The following is a 22814-nucleotide window of genomic DNA, read 5'->3' as shown; positions in this document are numbered from 1 at the left end:
AACAGTAAGACCAGCCCCTGGGCTGAAATTTTCAACTCTTGCTGTTTCTGAGCAGTAAGTGAAGTTTCTCTTAAGGGACTCTTGTTTCCTTTAGAATTCAAGACCCCTTTTTCCTCATCTTTACCCACATCTCTTTCCTGGAAGAAATCCAATGTTGTTTATTTACTGCGGCCCTTATATGAATGAAATTGTTTTGTTATCCTACTCTGATGACTTGGTATTATCTCTTAGAGAACAGAAAATGCCTTTCTTCTTTAGTGGGTTTTGTTTGTTCCTAGAGAGTCAAGTGGCAGACCTTTTTGGGAACTCAGGCCTTGAATTTACACACCATCTAGTCTTCCCAAATATCGGGTTGACTCTGGGCAAATGAGTTAAATCAGAAAACTTTGATCACGTTTATAAATCTTTTATAGTTTGTCTCTAAGAATGTGCCATATAATGATAACCAGAAAGTGTTAGTTCTGTTGCTTGCATTTGAGAACACAACATTAATTATACCAAAAATTCTTCAAACACAGTTCAATTTCATCATGATCCTACATCTTCAGTCTTAGTTTTAGCTGAGTCAATATTTTGGTTTCATGTCGATATTTTGACAAGTCTTTCAATTTGGAGTAAACATTCACTGTATTATATATTTAAAGGGAAGCTTGAAAGAAAGAACACCCACCTGTGGATTTATGGTCTCACTCTACAAGTGTGTTATTATTTAGAAACATGTGTGCCAATAGATGATCCAGTCACACACACAGACCAAAGGGAATATCTGAGACTCCACCTTCCTTGCCGCATCTTGTCCAAAGCTGGTTGCCAAGGAGCTGACTCCAGTCACTTTGTTCGGTTGTGTCCGAACCTTGTTCTTTCTCTAGATCTCTTTGAGTGTCTGCTTAGGGGCTGTGCATCTTCTTCCCTGTGGGCTCAATCTTTTGCACTTTCTTTTGTAGAGGAATGTAGTTCCATGGGAATGTGCTTTTTTTCCTAGTGTAGCAGGTAACACAGACTCAAGTATGTATTTTTTAACAGCCTTTTAAAACAAATAATACATTTTACTGTATTAATTGAAAATATTTTTGTAGATTTTATGCTTAGCATGCCATTTTCTCCTTTGGGTCTTTCTGTTTTCTTTTTTAATTAATTAATTAATTCATTCAAATGGCATTTATGATGTGTCTCATATGTGCCAGGATCCTCTCCTATGCGTCTTCCTCTTGTCACTCAAGTTCCCACAGGACTTTATTGTCTGAGGAATACTTGTTACTTTTGCTCTCCCTGTAAGAAACTGCTTTTCTTGAACATTCAAGGAGAGGGGATTATACAAGGTTGTGAATACAGGAGGATGTGATCGTTGGGATCATTGGGAGCCATTGAGTAGGCTGCCTTCCACAGTCTGCCCTCTGGGCCCTAATGATTCACTTCCCTCCCACAAACAAAAACGCATTTACCACCTCCCAAGGTCTCCAAAAGTCTCATTCTTGGCAAAAGCCTGGGGTTGCTTTAGTTATCAGAATGGCCTTATTGCTGTCACAGTCTCTTTATTTCCTTTCCCTGCCTTCTTCACTGCCACATCAGTGTTGCCTTGGTTCTGCCTATATTCAGACCAACCTGTTGCCCTGTCTGTCTCTTGCTGGGACTGTTGTGCCACCCCTCTGGTGGCCTGGTTCAAGTCTTGCTTCAAATTCCTCTGCCCTGGATCCTCACGGTATATCTGAGGCAGTGTGGGTAATGATTAACAGAGTGTGGTCTGGTCCTAGATTCCCTAAGCTTAAATCCTTGCTTTACTATTTTTCAGCTGTACAATATTGGGAATGTTAACCTCTAGGGACATCAGTTTCTTCATCTGAGAAATGGTGATAATAATAATTTGTATCTCATGAACTTGTTATGAGGAATAACTGAAAAGTGTGCAGCACTCAGAACCATGCCTGGCACATAGCAAGCACTCAATAATTGTTAGCTGTCCTCAGTCGGGTCCTTTACATCCTAACCACTGAGTGTATTTTAGATTTATCTCATTTTCCTTCCTAGTGTGAACACGCTTCTTCTAAGAAGCCATTTTATAATGTTGTCTTTAGCCGATCCAGGATGACAAATGTTGTCATAAATCTTTTTAAGTACATAGGAAATTATTTAGGGAAGTTTTACACTGTGATTCTCCTCTGTTTCCAGATGTCTGGACGTGCTGGAAGACGAGGTCAAGACCTGCTGGGAGATGTATATTTCTTTGATATTCCAATGCCCAAAATAAAAAGACTCATCACATCCAATGTTCCTGAACTGAGAGGACAGTTCCCTCTCAGCATAACCCTGGTCCTGAGACTCATGCTGCTGGCTTCCAAGGGAGGTGACCCAGAGGATGCCAAGGCCAAGGTACCGTACTTGACCCTGTCTGAGCTGAACTGTCATTACTGGCCTGGCTGTGGTCAGGCCTGCTGTTCTTTTACAAGTCTGGAACAATAACTCTTCATTTTCATTAATCTTTTAATGATTTGTATTTTCCTGAGTATTATATTGTATTGGGGCAGGAAAAATAAAATTATTTTATTTTGTTTCACCACCAAAAACAGTATTTAGGGCATTAAGAATTACTCAGGGTTGTTTTAGTGTGTGATAAACAATATAGTATAGTGGTTAGGTACTGGCTGTAGACTTATCAAGGTCTAGAATAGATCTCTGGTTCAATCATTTACCGACTGTTTAACTTCAGGAAAGTCACTTACATTCTCTAAACCTCAGAATTGTGAACTGTAAAATGGGAATAATCATGGCAGCTTTAGAATGTAGTAAGAATTAAATGAACTAGTGTAAGTCAATGACTTTTTAGCGTCAAGCTGGGTTCATAGTAAAGACATAAATGTTAGCCTTGGTTCTCATGTTTTCAGTTTTTTTCTTTTTCTTTAGTTTTCTTTAAGGAGAAGAATGGGCAAACAATGTATTGATTTCTCCATCCTTTCTAAATGTTTTTTATTTTTTCCTTTTTAAAGAGATTAAGTGTAAGTTAGAACCAGTAACAGAACTTGGGTAGTGATTGTCTATATATATTTGACGGCATAATGGATTTACATATATCTTAGATCCTGTTATGTTGTCAGCATTTGCCATTTAATTAATTAGTTCTTTGGATTAATAAGAAATTTCTATATTTAAAAAATCATTTTAAAAAGTATAACTGAAATGAAAGATTGATTCTACTTTCAAAACATCTCACTCTTCCAAAACATAGACAAGAACAAGGACAATGGTATTGCTGTTATTAAAATAAAAATTATATTTTTAATATAAAATCACCCAAGTTTATTAAAAAATATTTGGAAAACATAGAAAACTTGAAAGAAGAAAAAAATCACCCATACCTATTTCCACAATGCAAAGAAAACTGCATCATTATTTTGATAGATTTTCTTTGAGTCTTTTCTACCTAAACATGAATGGATGTTTGCTTTTTAAATAATGAGCCCGCTATTATCTCTTTGACATCATCTCCTACTACTTTTCCTATCCCTCATAGAGCTTTTGTCGCTGTCTGGCTTTTGGTTCCTTAATATGCCAGACACCCTCCAGTCTTTGGATCCTTGTTCTTTATCTTCTTTCTGCCTGGAATTTATTAGAATACAGCCTGGTGTATAGAAAGAACTCAGTAAAAGTTGTTGAATTGATGAATAAATCCTTAAGATGATACTCAAAGTCTTTTGTGAAAAATTCATTTAATATCCACATGTTGATTTTTTCCCTGTTTGAACCTATTTCCTATTTTTGAATTGTCATGTTTATCTAGATCTTATGGTTTGTCAAATATATAGCATAGGCATTTCTTCAGGGCTCATGCTCTGTCCCCTCAGGGTTTGTTCAGGTATCTTTTATTATCTGCCTGTGGATCGTCAATTGATAGACACTGCTTCTAGCCCAATTCTCAGTGTCCAGCAGGATTTCTGTTAATATTTGCTGAAGTGAGAGTGATTGTCTTCTGCTTCCACTTCCGGGCTTCCTGAGTTGTTGATGATATGGATGCCATTAATCACTGAACTGTCCTGATTGCATTGCCTTCAAGATTGTTCCCATTTTGGCAACACTACAATTATGGAGTCTACTTCCAAGGATAAAATTTGCCTCTGTGACTCCCTCACCCCACATGCTACCCTGTTATTTTCTGACAGTTGAAACCTTGGACTGAGTGTAGGGTCTTAAAGATGTTATAGGGAAGAGCATTTTGGCTTCTCCAGAAAAGTGATGGTTGTCCAATTTTATAGTTGGTACAGACTTTCCCTCCCTCCCTCTTTCCTACCCTTCTTTCTTATCTATTGGCCTTATAGGAAGAGGAAATTCCTCCATGATTCTAAAATCTATCAACCTAAAGATTCTAAGTCCTGTTTTTTGATGACATTGGGAAGTTTTTGGTCCTTTTTTTGAGACTGCGTGGATATTTTATTTAAAAATTGAAAGAATTAGTGACAGGGAGGGCTGCACACCTGGACTTAGTTGTGGGGCTGGAAGTGACCAGTTTAGGGTCTTAGGAGACAGATGGGGGAGATGACAGAGTTAGATGAGACTGGGGAGAGTGGAGGTACAAGGAGAAGGAAGGTTGAAGAGGGGACCAGATCTTGGGGAAACTATCCTGGGGAGAGCTGCGTTGAAAGTGCCCACAGTAGCCCAAGAGGAGAACAACACTCTGGGCCAGGCTGTCTGTGCTGCCCACTGGAGAAGGGGACTTGGCCTCTGGGAGGGCGCAGCTGCTGTGTAGGATGAGCGATCCCCCAGCACCCTGATTTGTGTGGAAGGAGGAAGGCAGTTAGAGACAAGAGGAGGTGGAGGAGACTGGGGGCATCGCCTCTGCTGCTGGAGAGGGTGGAATTGGGCAGTTGATGTCCTGGAAACGAGCAGGAAGGAAGGCCCTGGGGTGTAAGGCTGCAGGTGGGCTGGGAAGGCAGATCTTGAACCTGTCAATACCAGTAGCCTCCTTTTTTTCCAGACAAAGTGTTGTGAACCCACCTGGGCACGAGGCCTAGTCTTGTGGAAACGGAACTTAGCTTCATGGGGCGGACAGCTCTGGCCCAGGGTGGTATGTAAGTTTGGCTCAGCTTGGTAGAACCTAGGTCTGAGGCCACACCCCTGGTTGGAGGTGAGGGTGTTCTAAGGAGTGATTCCAGACCTAAGGTGCCATCCTAAGCCATTAATGGTGTGGCGTCTAATATATCTGACAGGCGGGGGCTGCCGAGGCAGGGTGTTTGTATGTCTGCAGATGAAATTGACCCGCACTTTAGTTTCCAGGAGGCAGTGCTCTCCTTCGGACTTCTCCTCTAGGTTTGCTGCTGTCCTCTTCTGTGAGCTCATTCTGCCCCTCCTCTTCCCTTTAACTCTCTCGAGGTTATCCATTCACTTAAAACATGGCTTCTGGCAATCTGGTAAACCTGAGAACATTGCTGAAGTCCCTGTTGGAGTTGATATTGTTCGTATTCATGAAGGGGGAAAGGCACTCCCCGCTGAGACTGGGTGGGGAGGATTTGTGTTTCTTGCCGGTGGAGAGGGTGGGGACAGAATGAGCACCCTTGGGTGGGCCCCCACCTATGGTACCAACTGAAAGTTACAAAAATGCCTCATGGACCATGGTTTGTTACTATAGTGTTCATCATGGCGATCAGATGGCACCAGGACAGATGGAGCTCCTGGCCAGTGTGAGTCTTAGCGGTGCAGGAGGGGAGACCCTGAAGAAGAGAGCCTGTCTAAATGGATGCCTGCGGATTGGATGTCCAGAGGCTTTGGAGGAGGAAGTTCTCCAATGTCATGTTTCTAGGCCTTGCCTTGGAAGCCCTGTATTTGAGAGGCCATCATTTAAGGTTTTCAGATGAGTTTATGAGGGGACAATCTTAAAAAGGTCAAGGCAGATGCAGCTAGGCCATCAGCAGATGTGTTTATTTGACTGTTTGATCTGGGAACACCAACCTCTGGGCACATGAGTGGCAGCAGGCACCCCTCCTTTTCTGGGGTAGAGGTTTTCAGATGCCGCATCTTCTAAATTGAGCCTCCTGCCACAGTGTTTCTGTGCTGCAAACCTTGCTTCAAGAAGATTCTTAAGCTGTAGAACATTTTAACATTGATGCCACAATGCAGAGTGATGCCTTATAGACGGAGCTTGCAGATGGAGCTCCATGACCCTCTCACCTACAGACCTACCTGCTTGCCCGTACATTGGCCAGAGGAATTCTTAGTGTAATGATATAACCTTTGTGGGAAAGTGCTCAAATTTGAAAGGCCTTAGCAAATAGCTAGATGAAGCAGACTGGCAAACTGAGGGGGTTGGTCACTGTGTTGTGGTACAGTCTGGGGAGGGTACAAGTTGGTCATATCTAAATTCTGTGTTGGAAATGGCAAGTCTAGTTTGGGTATTCCAATCGCATTGCCGATTACTAAGAGAAAGGAATGGTTGGGGTACTGATAGTGATGTTTGACTCATCTTGCTTTATATGTTTTTCAGCGTGAATTTCACTTGATTAGATTTCAAAGTAATCTAGGCTAATGGTTAATGGTGTGGCATCTAATGTATCTGACAGGCAGCGGCTGCTGAAGTGGGGGATTTTTATGTTCAAAAGGGAGGACCCTGAGCTGAGAGTTGTAGCAGGGGGAGCACACAGATTTGTACCAGTACTGGGAAGGGTGGAGGTGGAGAAAGGGAGAAGCTTGGTTAGATCTATTTTGCAGAGGGTGGAGGTGGTAGGGAATGTGGGTTGAAGGGAATTTTCTGGAGAAAAGATTAGTTGGCAGAGCTCTAGGGAATTTTCATAGGGCTCATAGGCAAAGAAAATGCTAATAAATTGTTAATACTAATTCAATTGTTGCTTGGAAGCACAAAAGTTGCTGGGGAAATTTCTAAAGTGCTTAGAACTCTTAAATGCAAGGAAAAAAGCAAAATTGTTTTGCTTTGTTGCAAGGTGGGGAAAACCGAAAAGGGGTAACTGACAACCTGAATGTCAGTCACTTGAAAGATGGGTGTCCAAAACTTGCATCAGCAGGAGATTTAACATCCTTCACTGCTTTGCAAGCTTCCTAAGTGGTTTATCTGAAGCTGTGAAGGTGCGTGATATTGAGGAACAGTCAGTCTTAGAAAAACACTTTAAATGCCCAAATTGTGGGCTTTGAAAGTATTCAAGTTTGAGATTTTGATGTGCACTTAAGATGAGACTAGATGTACACTTCCGGGTTTGTAACTCATATTTCTGTTCACTGAGCTATTTTGTGATTGAAAATTCTGAGCAAAATGAAAATGCAATAATTTCTAAAGAAATTTCATATGTTACATCATACTTTATAAACATATCTCTTATCTTTGTGGTCAGTATTAATAATAGGAAAAGTTTTGCTTACTATCATCTCTTCGTGGTAACTGACACAAGGAGAGCCAAATAACTTTCTGGGGTTGCTGTAAACTTATTGTAACGTTTGGTGGCAAACAATCCATATATCTTTGCTAAAGTTAGACTTAATAGCCGTTGTATCTTTAGTTTGAATGTTTGTGCTATTTAAATGATCCAGTACTAGTGAGGAAACTACCAGCCGAAATTAGGTTGGGGGATAAAAGCAAAATGGGAGTAGGGGGCCTTTACTATATGTGGTTTGTGTGTAAAACTTCAGGGAAAGATCTGGAAACCCTTTATGATAATATTTGTTTCTGAGATGCATCTATTAAATTGGTAAAGTAAGACCAGTAGCTTTTTATCACGGCCTTCTTCACCTTAAATTTCACTTAAAAAATTTTAAATCCCCAATTCTTTTTGCCCTTGGGATTTTCCTGTCTTCTGGGTTCTTTTTTTTTTTTGTAACATTTAAAAATTCCTTGGGATGGTAGTTCTGTTCTTAACCAGTGACTTGGGCAGGATAGAATTACGCTCGTTGGAATTTAAAGAGTGTTAGTTATGCACTTGTGGGGGAATATGTTCTGATATGCTGTTGTGAAATTGAAACTGTAAAAGTAAGTAGTTCAAGTTATATATTGTTCTGTGTGGTAAGAACTAATCCTGTCACATCATGTACATGATTACTAATCATTTTCTTCCCCCATACAGCACAAATAAAGGTTTGAGTTCTAAACTCGTTAGAAAAAAATAAAAATAAACAAATAAATAAATTGAGAAATAACTGGGTGGCTAGATAGTTACCATTTTCATTGGAAACCACACCATATTTCTAGTCTGTTGATTGTAATCTACCAAGTTCATTTTGGTGATGAAGATTGGCCCTGAGCTAACATCTGTTGCCAATCTTCCTCTTTTTGCTTGAGGAAGATTGTCACTGAGCTAACGTCTGTGCCAATCTTCCCCTATTTTATGTGGGATGCTGCTGTAGCCTGGCCTGACGAGCAGTGCTAGGTCTGTGCCTGGGATCCAAACCTGGGAACCCTGGGCCACTGAAGCAGAGTGCACGAACTTAACCACTATGCCACCGGGCTGGCCCCCAAGTTCTGTTATTTTTGATGGAATATCTCAAGATTCAGAACAACAATTTATGACTTGTTTTTAGAATGGGCTCAGAGAGTTAAACTTACAGATTGGATTGGCTTTCATACTTTATTTTTTCAAGTCGCTATTGGGCACCACTGTTCCAGAGAATTACCAGATTGTTTGCCAATATGTGTTATTTTTAACAATTCTGCTTTATGTGACCTATTTTGTTCAAGAAATGTTTATCATGTATAAACACAGTCGAGGGGATAATATAGAACCAAATGAAATTTGCTTTCACATAGTTATATACTGGGAATGTTATGTGTTATCTATATTGTATGTATGCGTAATATTTATCACATATCATTATTCACAAATGTTGGATAAAACTGGATAAATTAAAGTACTCTTCCTTATAGGTGCTGTCAGTGTTAAAGCATTCATTGATGTCCTTTAAGCAGCCCAGAGCCATGGAGATACTGAAACTTTACTTCTTGTTTTCTTTGCAGTTCCTAGTCAAAGAGGTATGATTATGCATTGGCTTTTTGTTCTGTGAGTAATATTATGTAGGTTTCTTACCATGCCAAACCAACTGAAGCCTTGACAAACTGCATCCAATGATTAATGTTACTTATCATTGATTTAATCATTAAACGAGGTCAGGTAATGCTTATCAGTCACTCATACTGGTATTAAATGGTATTGAAGAGCATAGTAAACTGAATCAAACTATCCTTTTTCCCCCCTATCTTTTAGGGCTATTTAGATGAAGAAGGCAATCCAATGAGATTTGCAGGACTTGTATCACATTTGCATGGTCAAGAACCTTCAAATTTTGTTTTTGTCAGTTTTCTTATGAAAGGCCTTTTCCATAATCTCTGTCAGCCAATCAAGAAAGGTAAGATTGAGGTTTTGTCTAGGTAGTCCAGAAATAAGAACATGTTCGTAAAGTAGCCAAAACCTCAGAAATACTTCCTTTTTCTTCTTCTTCCTCTTCTTTCTTCTGCTCCTCCTCCCCACTCTCCTTTCCTTCTACAGAGAAATGCTAAGTAAATGTTCAGATTTACAGATGCCAAAAAGTTAGATGCTGAAAGTCAACTTATTTTTATTCCATCTAAGTAATATAGAACATCTGGGGAATATTTATGTATCATCTAACTAATTAAGAATATTTTCAGAAGAGGAAACTGAGGCACATAGAAGTTGAATAACTTTCCCATGGTCGCATGGTTTTAGTAAGTATCAAAGTCCAGTTAATTAAACCTAGCCACCTCTTAACAACTACAGCATAGTGCTCATGTGTTATAGGGAATGGAGAGTAAGAAAAGAGGACCAGAACCTAGTATTGGGAAGCATGGTTAGGCAAGGCTGGGAGCTTAGTTTGGGGCTAGATTTTGAAACACCCTAAACAGCAGCCCAAGGAACCTGGATTTGTTTTTTTTTAGGCATTGAAACTCCATCAGAGATTTTTGAGTAGGGGAGAGACATGATTATAGTAATGGTTCTGGGAGATTGATCATTCTCCAGGATGGCCTGAAGTGAGGAGAGTCCAAATCAGGAAACCAGTTAATAGAGATTCTTGGGGAATGGGAACTAGAGTAAGGGTACTAAGAATGAAAAGGGAGGCACAGAATATAAAACTGCTGCTTTTACCAAGAATAAATGTATGCATAGCACGGCAGATATGGTCAGTTTCTGAGGTGTATATTTACTTGAAAAGTTTTCCTTCCACAAAAGTAAATATAAAAACAAATTTAAGAGCCAACCAGTGGTTAAAGTTTGGCACACTCCACTTTAGCCGCCTGGGTTGAGTTCCTGGGCATGGAACCTACACCACTTGTCTGTCAGTAGCCATACTGTGGTGGTGGCTCACATAGACGAACTAAAAGGACAAGCGTTTAGAATATACAATTATGAACTGGGGCATTGGGGAGGGGAAAAAAAAAGAGGAAGACTGTCAATAGATGCTAGCTCAGGGTGAATCTATCCCAGCAAAAAGACCCACAAAAACAAAAATAAAAAACAAATTTAAGCACAAAATACAAGGAATCAACTTTTTTTTCTTATTTGCAATGATATTCTTTCTTTGGATAGACTCACGGCTATTTTCTCCGAGTGTGATGGAAAAACTCGTATTAGTATTGGCAAATTTGTTTGGAAGAAAATATATTCCAGCAAAATTCCAAGATGCTAATTTCAGTTTTCCTCAGTCAGAGGTGAGGTTTATGATACTTGTAATGATATAATAATGATAGTTATTAAATGTATGCCACTGGAAAAGAGTTAGTATTTATAGGGTTCAATTAATATAAGTGATTCTACTTGTTTTTGCAACATTAAGTTGGTCTTTCTATAAGCAGAGTTCTATTTAATTTTGTTTTACATTTGTAACAATTCTGAAACTTTACTATTGAAAATTTTGCTATGTTGATTCACAGATAAAAATGAAAACTGATCCTTCTTAAGCTACATCCTTGTACACCTTTGTGCCTGTGGCCCAGTTAGTGATGCACGCTGTGGTTGAGAGCGGCTGAAAAGAGAGGCGTGCAGTTTTTGAAATTCTTCATGACTTCTGTGGTTGACTAGTATTTATTTAATTAGAAGAACATCTCTAATCACTGTTGCAAATATTATTTACTCACTTTGTTGTTGATATAGTCCTCTATTTTTATTTGGATTCTACCAAGTATTAATTCAAACATCTTCCCATACTATCTAACAAACAATTAACATCTGAAGTTTTGCATTTTATTGGGGCAAATGACAGCATTCAGTGGCAACAGAGAGAATGTAGGCAAATAGTCATTTAAATAAAACAATAGCCCTGTTGCTGAACCTAGAGTTCCCTTGAGATTGTTCACACCTAGGAATGGGAGTTCAGGGATGGGGCTCAGCCATGAACCCTAATGTCCTCTTGAGATGATATTGAGGTGATCACCTAAGAAAGAATCCCCTAACTCAAGGGTTATTTGAGAGACTGGGAGCAGAATATTTTAGAAAATTATTTATTTGCAATAATAAATATATTTGTAACATTTTCTCTGTTCTCAATTTCTTTTGAAAAACAAAGAAACGAGAAAAACAATAACAAGCAAATCAAGAAAATCTCCATTAGACCCTGAGAATGTAGAAGAAGCTTTTTTTTTGATCAGATAACTCTGATGAATACATAATAAAAGGAAGACTAGCACTAATTTATGCTCTCCAATCTCATGAACTAGTGGATATACCTCCAGACCTGTGGACCTGACTCTAGTTGCTGACATATTTCCACATTACAGACCGCTGAAACTATTACTGTTTTTTCTTAAATGCACCCACATTTTAAAGTATTTCAGAAGAAAACTTCATATTTACTACCCTGTAAATGGAAAGCCAGAATATCTGGCTTAGAATAAGATAACCATAAAAATAAATGCAATGAACATGATTCTGAGCTAAGGCTGCTCTCTCTTTAGCCAAAAGGAGATGATCAAGTTTTAGATATTAGAGGCCTACTGTCTCTGGACTTTCTGGGGTTAGCAGAAAGAGGGAAAGAGATTTGGAAAGGGGACAGATTTTTATTTTTTAAAATTGATTTGGTATTATTTAATACTTCCTCTGTGTGTCATGTTAAATCATCTCATGTACCCGCAATGTTAAATGTGCCACAATTTGGGAATAACTGTTCTATATCTGTCTGTGAAAACTGTGGAGAAAAATCAGAGTTAGAAGATGTGGTTGCTGCCTTGTGTGCTCTTGGGTTAGGACTATATGGCACATGCACGTGAGACTCACAACGTATGGCACAAGACTCACAATGCAGCACCAATGTGATAAGTAGCACATGTGCTCCTAGCACAGTGTCTGGCACCAGCACAAAAGCGGGCACGTTGAAGGCATTGCAGTTTATTTGCAAAAAACTGATAGAGGACACGTGCCTTTGGCCCTCTTGCAGAACTACCTTTATTGATTCGTCCCTTGGCCTTCATTTATCCACAGATAGAGATAATAAGATGAAAAACAACCCTAGGAAAATTGTTATCCTATCCATTGTAAGGATTTGGCTGGGGACATTATTCATCAGATGTGCACAGTGCTTTTTGTAAGAATCCACCAGAGAAGTTCTTATTTGCTTTTAGTGCTGACGATAACTGTTTATGTCATGGACATTGTGAAATGTATAACTGGTGAGGTTTTCTTTCCACACTTGGCTGCTAGGAATCTTTGAGTATAATTCGTGGCCTGTTCCTGTTTTCTTTCCTTTTTACTGCATTTTTATTTATATGATCTTATTGTCTTATCTTCACCCTTATGAAATACCATAATTCTTGGAAAAGTGCAGGGTATGAATAAATTAAATAAAAGAAAATATCAAGTGAATAATAAAAACAGTAATTGTAATAGAAGAAAACTGTGAAGTTTGTAACGTCATAGTTTTCCATTCATGCTATTTAAACTGAATAAAGAAACTTCTAGTCTTAATTCTGAAAAGATTTGTGTTTAGCTGTGCAATTTAGAAGCTGATCTAACTTGCAATACCAGCTACTTCTTTACCTACTACCTCTGTGACTTAGAACAAGTTTACTTCTGTGAGGCTTAGTTCTCTCATCTACAAAATATAGATGAAAATGCCAGCTTCATAGGTTGTTCTAAAGGTTAACTGAGGAACACACAAGAGCTTGGCAAAGCACAGCGCAGTGTTGGCACATAATCAAGACTCAACATGGAGTTGATGCTGTTACTACACTAAGTTGTTACTTGCTCTCTTAATATGCCCCTCAAGTCTTTGAAATATATGCAAATTTAAGGTCAGCTTAGGGCACGCATCTAGTTAGATGGTGCTTTTGATTAGGTAGAGTCAAAGCCAATTTTTTAAGAGGAAAGATATTTGTGTTTACAGATGTTGGTTGAAACCCAAATGGGATTTTACCTTAATCTCTCGAGTGAATAAAGTAAACGCTGACTTCAACGAGTGAACATTAATCTGCAAAACTATGCTGCAGTAGCTTCGCACCAAGCATTGAATTGTTTAAATCAAAGTAAAAAGATCTTTCTGAAAAGTATTTTGCCTGTAGGTGATCCTTGATGAACTCCCGGAGGATTTTAAGGCTGCTTTACAGGAGTATAACTTGAAAGTGATGGAAGACTTTGCCTCTTTCCTACTGATTGCTTCCAAGTTGGCAAACATGAGGAATGAATATCGACTTCCTTTGTCAAGAATCAGTAAGCAAATTTTAGTTCCATTTTGGAAGAATTTAAGAAATAAATAACCTTACCTAAGAAAGTTTCTGGATATAGTATGCTTCAAAGCTGGTAGAAGGAGCTCATTACAGAACAACTCTATTAACCTGGATATTTAATCCCCAGAGAACAAGTTAGCCCATTATAGAGTGTGGCAATACCTTCTATTTACCAAAGGAAGAAGCTTTATGATTACTAACCTTTAAGTGGACAATGGAAGACATAAATAAAAGCCATTCATGAACTATTTTGATTGAAGCTTACCTATATATCAAGGCTGGAAAATCAGACAAGAAAATGGGGTAGATAAAGGAGAAAATAGACACCATTTCTGCTACTTCTTTTTTTGCTGAGAGATAGGGTGGCTTAGTGGTTACAAACGTAAATTCTGGAAGCAGAGTACAGGATGCAAATCCTGGCGCTTCTACTTATTAATCAGTCACTTAACCTTTTATGTTTCAATTTTGTTATCTGAAAAGTGAAAGGGAATAATATTGCTTGCCTTACAGGATCATTGGAGAATTAAGTGAATATATTAATGTTTGCAAAGTTCTGAAAACAGTGCATGGCACATAGTAAACACTATATAAGTCTATTCTATCCAATATAGTAGCCACTAGTGTCTTGTCACTCTTTACATTTAAATTTATTAAGAGTAAAAAAATTAAAAATTTAATTCTTCAATCACACTGGCCACATTTTAAGTGCTCAAAAGCCACATGTGGCTAGTGGCTTCCGCTTTGGATCTAGCAGAGATGGAACATTTTCATCATTGTAGAGAGTTCTGTTAGAGGGTGCAGATATCACTGTTTGCCTCTGTTATTATTTTTCTTTTTTGTAAATTTTATATCAGAAACTTTCTAGGGGAGAATAAATGGAGAGAAGCAGCTAGAATAAGGGTAAAGAGTTAAGCCATTGAAGTAATTCCGTGATTCTCTTATATCCTAACATATTCTTAATAGGAATAAAGGACAAGGGTGAGTCTTGTAGCTCCCCAAGACTTATTGATGTAAGAGACAGAGGCAGAGAATAATGGTGGAGCAAGAAGAGCATCACAGAGAAAACATGATGTGAGTGTGAATGTTGCTCCTCCATCATAAAAGGGAGCCACATCTGCATGTAACCTGGCACCTTACAAGTCCAATGAGACTGTATCTAGGACATGGATGGAATATATGTTTCATCTCATATGCCAGCTCCAAATCCACTGGTAGTACCTGTCTAAACATTGTGTCTAGAAGGATTTCGAGGTTATGTCTGAATTTAGTAGGAAAAAGTAACAAGTAATAAAAAAGAGTAATGGCAATAAGTTAATAGCAACATTGATTGAAGGAATACTCTGTGCCAAGCTGAGTTAATCACTTTATCTACCATATCTCAGTCAGTCTTCATTATGATGTGTGCAGTGGGCAAATGAAAGTCAACCACTGTGACATGACTTACAGTAAGTTCAAAAGGGTTAATATTTTGATTTTTAAGACCTAACGTGATCCAATCCACTATGGCCAGAATTCACAGGTAAAGAATGTGAAGACTGTCAACTTGTGTCTCATTTAATGAACTGCAAGGAAGGAAAAGTAGCCATTTCACCATTTGTTTGTCTCTCGGGAAACACAGATGGTGATTTGCTTCGACCTGAGACTCTCAACCGTGTAAGTGGAGAATGTATGTTATGGATAAAGCATGTTTAAGAGAGAATAGAGTTACACTGCTGTGCAGCCTTGATAGGACCTCAAGCCCCAAACATTGAACACGTCCAGTCATGCCAACAGCAATGTCCAAGAGAATGATGCTCTGTCGGCTGGGATGATTAATTCTCTAAGGAGTTGGCCTGAGGTCAGAGCCTGCTCCTTTGTGGGAAATTTCCAGATACCCTCTATTCTCTCCTGTTTGAAGACTCCAGGTTTGATGTGGGAAAAACAAGAGGAATTAGTTCACATTTTCCCAACACTGATTTTTTGGGACCTCATAGTGCTGTCACTACAGCAGGCTCCATGGGTCCTCTGGACACAAAGCTCTAGAACCTCTGGGAGGTTTTGGACAGTGTGAGAGTATCTGAAGAGTTTAGGGTTAATCTGAACTCCGAAAAAAAAAGTTCAGCTTTGATAATATTTAGTAATATAGATTGACATTCGTGCCTTAACTCGATTTGATCCCTAGGTCAGAATGTCACATCTCATGTAAAGTAGTGGTTTTCAAGCATTTTTGCTTATGTAATGTCTAAAAGAATTTTTTAAAATTATGAATCCTCCTTCACAGTTTGGGTTGATATAAACATTTTTTTGAACCAAAGTTTATAGTTGCCAATGTTGTAATCTCCAATTCATTATCAATATGGATATTTAAAAATGGAACTATTATATCACTTTTAAATTTATCCAATTGAATATAAATATCAAAGCTATTTGGCACCCATAGCAATAAATTACAAAAAAAAAAAAAAACCCAGATGGTCAAACAACTTCTTTAAACTTTCAAATTATGGCGGCCGGCCCTGTGGCCAGATGGTTAAGGTCCCCTGCTCCGATTCGGCTGCCCAGGGTTTCGCCGATTCGGATCCTGGTCATCCACATTGCACCGCTCATCAAGATGTGCTGAGGCAGCATCCCACATAGCACACCAGAAGGACCTACAATGAGAATATACAACTATGTACTGGAGGGCTCTGGGGAGAAGAAGGAAGAAAAAAAAACTGGCAACAGATGTTAGCTCAGGGTCAATCTTAAAGAAAGTAACTAAATAAAGTTACAAATTATGCATCATTTACTTTTCTCCTTGAATTTCTATTTTTTCATCCCACTTCCCCCACGGTTTAATTTTACACATCCAATAGCAGTGTCCTTTGATTCCTCCTGATTCCCTATGCTTTAATTGCATCATATGCCCAGAGCCATGGGGACTTAGTTTTCTGTTTGTTTTGCTATTCTTCCTTTTCTCCTCCTCCTCTCTACCCTCTTTCTCTTTTTCCTTTTCTTTGGTAGTCAGAGACCCAAGGAATGTTTGTACTATTCAGTTGTATTCTGACCTGTGGGCACACAGATACACTAGCTACATGACTTTCCTTCTAAGGTCATTCCATGCACCAAGATGATAATGAAAATTCTACCTTAAAATCAGCTTCAGTTTATTATTCCTTAGTGAATATTGCTAACACTGTGGTGGTCGGACATTGAAATTGCCCTCAGTATGCTGTGAGGGTTCCTACTTCCCTCCTTGGGCTTTCCCGTTCCCTAGGCATGCTTCACATGGCACCCCTTTTCTTCATCATAATGGACTCTTATTTCCATTGACCCTTAAAAGAGTCCACCTCTCTCCACCTCCTTCCATCTTTTGCAGAATGTACTTTAGGAAACTGAGACTGACGAAAGAATTCACAAACGATAAACTATCCTTTAGATATAAATAGTGAATTAACAGGAAATCCATTTCTTCAGGTCATTTTGCGGACACTTGGTATCAATGGCACTCAGGCTCCTGTGCTATGGTCACAGAAATTAGATAACCGAGGAAGAGGAATGCCACTTAATGCTTACGTGCTTAATTTCTATAAACATGGTTCCTTGACGAGATTATGCCGAGACAATGGGTAGGTTTACGTGTGCGTGTCTATAAAATCCATCCATCCATCCATATATAACTACATTTTGTTATATATTTATATGGTACATTTATTTAAGAATTTATATTCTAGTATATATTTTATATTCTATATATAGACATAAGTTTATATTAAACATTTTTTAAAATAAGAATTTTAATATGACATTTTTTTAAGAGTTTAAAGTGCAAATTAATCTTTTGAAACATACTAGATCAGATTCTAGTAAACTAATCTCTAGTGATTAAAAACTCAAGTCTTATTTTGGTTTTGGGTGTCCCACCAAAATCTTGGTTCTTGGGCTGACTCTGGTGAATATAACTCTGAAGGCAAAACAATACGATAGAGCTCAGAAAGATATTTTTATTTATTATTATATTTTCTTATGATCGAATGGAATTATTTGAAACTTGAGTAAGAAACAATATTCAGTGATTTCCAGGAGTATATAAGGATCATTTTTTGTAAAATAAATTAATTCGTGTTTACTTGTTTTCCACAAATGTGACTTGGAGGGAAAACATTCTGGAACTTATATGTGAGGAAGTTAGCTTTGCAGTTGTCTGTTAGAATATAACACTTGTTCTAGTTCCTTGGTAGGGAAATCATTTTATAAAGCAATAAAGAAGAATGAATACTTTGGATTCACATGGGGAGCAGAAAGAATTTATTCTTGGAATATGGCAGGTAGAAATGGGGAGAGTCATGCTGTTAAACAGTGATTCAGGAATTCAATATGTGTCTTATATACATTTTTAAGTAATTTTGATTGAAATTAGTTTTTAATGTTCTGCTTTTCTTGAAAAACCTTGAGCTATATCTCAATTTTTCTTGTATCTAATTCTTATTTGTGAATAAAGTAGAAACGAAATTAGTAAGTAATAAAACTGTTTTGTTTGTACCTTAATCTCTAGTCCTCATTGACCTTTCTAAGCTTTATTTTTATATTTCGGCCATGCCCACAAGACGGTCAACTTCTGTTTATTAATTTTTTGTGATGTTGACAACTGTGCCTCTGAACTTCATTATGATTAATACAACAGAATGGTTCATCAACTAGGATTGTATTGGCAGATAAATTACATTCTTAGAGCCACTATTAAAGTGTGAGTTCAATTTTTTTGTGTTTTTATGCTTCTTAATTTAGAAATTTTGTTCTCTTTAGGATGCCTATGGGACAGATTCTAAAGCTTTTAAAAGATTTTGCACTCAATATTCAGACTATCAGGTATGTTCTATACTAGGTTTGATTTTCTCAATTATTTCATGATAATTAGCAAACATTAATTAGCAAACTTTGACCTCTTCCTTTATATCCAGTTCATAATATTCATGAAAGAGCACTTCAGAGACTCCATTGGGTCTCCTAGGTTCTATGTAATTCAGTTCCCAAAAGACCCTGCAGGCCCTCTTCTCATGACCCTATTGTTCTGTTTTTCGTATTAGGATTTGTCTTATATCCATTTGGAAGGAAGTTCCATCCAGACCAGAGCCTCAAAGGCACTATCAAATAGCCCATAGGTCCCCAGTCCTGATTACACTCAGTTTCTACAAATCCTGAGCATTTCCTCTGAATCAGAGAAACAGAACATCAGAGGGTCACATCTTAAGGGCTCCAGTAAGTCTGTAGTTTATATCCACTTCAGAATACTAAGTCTTTCTCATACTCAATGCTTTTCCCAGACCCACCTGACTCTGGAATCTCCTATTGACTTCCCATGTCCACCTACCCAATTGCCCTATAGGGACCCAAGTAAATATGAACTGTATGTGGGCACTCCCATCCCTATGCTCTATGCTCCATTGGTTATCTAGTTTTTGTTGAGGTCCGTCTTCCCTAAACCTTCAGTCCTTATACTCTTTGTTCTTTATCACATATATGTGGTCTCTCACTTAAAGTAAATTCAACTGTTTTGGGGAACCTTTATTTTGGGGTCCTTGCTAGTGAGGATATGTTTGTGGTTTTCTTTGATTTGAACTGAGTCAGGCCCTTTGGGAACTCTCTCCAGAGAGTGTGAGTCTTAGGATGGCCCTGCTTTGTCCACCAAGGCTATTTCTACTTAGCAGATTCAAAGCTACAACCTCTTTCAGCAGCCTGAGAAGATCCAGAGATTAAACATATCTCAAGAGTTGGAACAGGGAAAATAAGTCCTTCAGTCAGTCATCCATCTATCAACCATAAAATATTAAGATATGACCATGTTAGAGGCATTCTTCCAGGCACTTTGGTGTCATGGGAGAAACTATCTTGCAGATAATTGTATGTGGTAAGTGCTGTGATTGAGTTACACACAAAGTATTATGTTAACACAAATAACTTTATGACTAATATTACTAGAATCAGAGAAAGCATTATAGAAGAAGGAATTTTCCAATCAAATCTCAAAGAATAAGGGAGAATGCATTAAACAGATCAAAAATGTGGTGGTCGGAGAGAATTTCAAGCAAAGGGAGTAGTATGTCCAAAGGTACAGAAATGTTAAAAGATCCCGCTGCATCAGGGCCAGGCCTTACGCTCAGGATGGTGGAGTGTGGAATATGGGGGTTGTGATAGGCATGGGGGAAGATGCTGAGTGGTGAGTGAAAAGTCTTTAAAGGGAATTTGGCTTTACATGGTGAAGGGTCTTAATTGTTGCATCATGGAGTTTGTATTTAAACTTGTGTGTAGTAGTGAGACAGGGGAAGTTTCTAAGGATGAGTGTGACATCGATCCATGTTTTACAGATATTATTCTGGCTGGGGTATGTGGGTCAACTCAAGAGATGAAGAAACTGAAGGCAGGGAGCTAATGTAGGAGGGTATAGCCATAATCCAGGTGAGAGATGATGAAGGTTTGAATTAAGGCAGTAGCAGTAGGAATGGATGGCAGGGATTAGAAAGATATTTAAGGGGTTAAATTCATGCAATGGAGCAAGAGATATTGATGATAACTGGGGTTTTTAATCTGGTTAACTATATTAATGAAAGTAGGGAATATGAGATGACGATGATTTGGCAACAAAAAAATACGAGTTGGAATTTAAAACTATTGCATGTTGTGTCTATAAGACATTCAAGTGGAAATGTCTAGCAATCAGATAGAATTATAGATCTGCAACTCAGGAGGAGTGTCAGACTCAGATAAAGATGTGGTCATTCTTAGTGTTCAGCTACTGAGAACGAGTAAAAAACTGAAACTGTGCTCTGGTGTAAATAAGGTGGCCTATGATAATAAAAAGGAGAAGTGTTAACTCACAATTGCTTTCAGTGCTTGACTGATATGTCAGGTAGTTGAGAGGGCCATTTTTCTCTCTCTCCATTCTTGTTTACCCTAGGTTCCTAGTCCTAAGATATATGGGTAGCGACATACACTTCTTTTATTTAATTGGTGACTATGAGTTTAAAAAATAATGGTCACAGTAGTAGAAAATCCAGATGATGGCTCCAAGAATATGTATGTAGAGAAGAAAAGGAGTTGAAAAACTGCCACTAAGGTCTAGGGACATGGAATTCTGTGGTCTTTCAGACTTATAGTGCAAGTTTAGATGTATGATAGCGAGGAACTGCATGGAGGGGCATCTCTTTATATTTTCTCAAGATATATGATGTACCTTATTAAGGGTTAACGGTAAATGTCCATCTTATTATTATTCCATAGATTTTCTCTGCATATTTACATCTGGTGGATTTTAGGGTACTTAATTCTGATAACCTTCTTATAACATTGAAAGTTACCAAAATGTATTTTTATTTTCTCTATTGTACAGTGATTTCTTGGGTGAACTGTGTAAAGATGAGCATGACAATGTGGTCTTAGCATTTAAACAACTGAGTGAACTCTTCCAGGAAAAACTTCGACAAGTCTAAATTCAAATGTTTCCAAATCACTTGGAATAATAGCATGAGAATTTTCAAGTCCAGTTATGTGGTTTTCATCTCTTTCCTAGAAAGATTCGTTTGAACTCATGCAATAAAATAGGAAGAAGATTCTTCATTGAGTCAAACAAAATTGAATTCAAATATTAGTTCTGCTGTTGTCTAGTTGAAGGATGTTTGATAAGTTATGTAATATATCTAAACCTTAGTTTCCTTTTTGGAAAAATGAGAATAAAAATGCATACCTCTAGGTGTTTTGAGGGTTAAAGGTGATAATGTATGAAAAGCGATTGGGTTAGAGTGGTCACTCAATAAATAGTAGTGTTATATTTTTTGTAGTTAAAGTTAATGTATAGCAGAATTTTAGTTTCACAATGTCAAGTTTTGTGTATGTTCCTAGCTTATTAAATTTTTTCATTAATGATCTGTAAATCACAAAAGATTCAAATCAATTCTGAACAACAGTTACATAAGTAGACTTCTGAGATTACAAGAAAGTCACTGCTGTGGACTGTGTTTGTGACCCTCAAAATTTATATGTTGAAATCCCAGCCTCCAGTATGATGACATCAGAAGGTGAGATCTTTGAGGGGGTAATTAGGTCATTAGGATGGAGGCCTCATGAATGAGATTAATATCCTTATAAGAGACACAAGAGCTTGCTCCCTTCTCCCTGCTCTCTGCCATATGAGGCTACAAGAAGACAGCCATGTGTAAACCAGGCAGCAGGCCCTCACTAGCACCTAACCAGCTAGCACTTCTCACTGATCTTGGACTTCCTAGCCTTCAGAGGAGTGAGAACTAAATATTTGTTGTTTAATTCACTCAGTCTACGGTATTCTGTTATAGCAACCTGAACTAAAACAGCCACTTAGCATAGTTATAAACTGCTTTCCTATTGAAAGCTGAACATGTTGATTCAACTGTTTTTCCAATAGCAATGATAGATTTTGTTTCAGTCCCTAGACTTTCTAATTTGTTCTTCCCAAATGACCAAAAGTACACTTTTATATTTCCTGGATTAAGGATTTTGTACATGACTGAGAAAAACTCTTACCCTGTGAGGCAAAACAAATGTGGAATTCAGAGCATTTCCCTATTCACTGTCATAATTAAAAAACAGCCCCCTTAAAATAACAACCACAACAAAAGACAGATGAACATTTAAATACTCTTAAGGCTGTAATAAATGAATACAGTATTCTGAAGGAGAAAAAATATCTCCAATGAGTCTAATCAATCGTTGATTTATAAATTAGGAAATATGATTCTTAAAGCTATTTAAATAGTTTCAAACAGTTTCAACTAGCAAACTTGAAGGGATTTTTTTTTAATGTAAATGAGGTCTTGGGTATAAGTTCTGTGATGCTTTAAGAAAACAATTAGCTGATAAGTTGGTGTTATTGTCATTGTGTGTAATAAGTGACTGGACACCCATAAAGAAATAAAGAATGTTTAGTTTATTTACTTTCAGCTTTTTGTGTTAAATTTGTTTGTCATTCAATCAATTTGTACATGTGTGCATTCCGTATTTGGCTTTCATTATTTTCTATCTTTACCTTAGCCTCAGGTCACAGACTACAAAATCTATTTTAGACTTAGATCTTGAACACAGAACATTTCCTTCTCAGAGTGAAAGACATAACCTCTTCTATCATCCAGAATGTCTTGCTTACTTACTAAGACACCATCTATACTCTGAGATTACT

The 22814-nt window shown here is 37.9% G+C and overlaps 1 protein-coding gene across 1 annotated transcript in view; it reads left to right on the top strand.

Annotated features, from left to right (window-relative positions):
- The window catches only part of DDX60L (DExD/H-box 60 like), a 92259-nt gene extending 69686 nt beyond the window's left edge, over positions 1-22573 (top strand). Inside the window, 9 exon segments of the mRNA XM_070505036.1 lie at positions 2167-2367; positions 8849-8953; positions 9186-9327; positions 10524-10645; positions 13487-13634; positions 15162-15304; positions 17087-17238; positions 18416-18478; positions 20997-22573. Of these exon segments, the coding sequence (XP_070361137.1) occupies positions 2167-2367; positions 8849-8953; positions 9186-9327; positions 10524-10645; positions 13487-13634; positions 15162-15304; positions 17087-17238; positions 18416-18478; positions 20997-21096 (1176 nt within the window). The 3' untranslated portion in view covers positions 21097-22573.
- Positions 22574-22814: the final 241 nt, after the last annotated feature.

This window comes from Equus asinus, chromosome 3 (genome assembly GCF_041296235.1).
Source record: "Equus asinus isolate D_3611 breed Donkey chromosome 3, EquAss-T2T_v2, whole genome shotgun sequence".
Classification (NCBI taxonomy): domain Eukaryota; kingdom Metazoa; phylum Chordata; class Mammalia; order Perissodactyla; family Equidae; genus Equus; species Equus asinus.
This window is presented reverse-complemented; position numbering and strand designations above follow the sequence as displayed.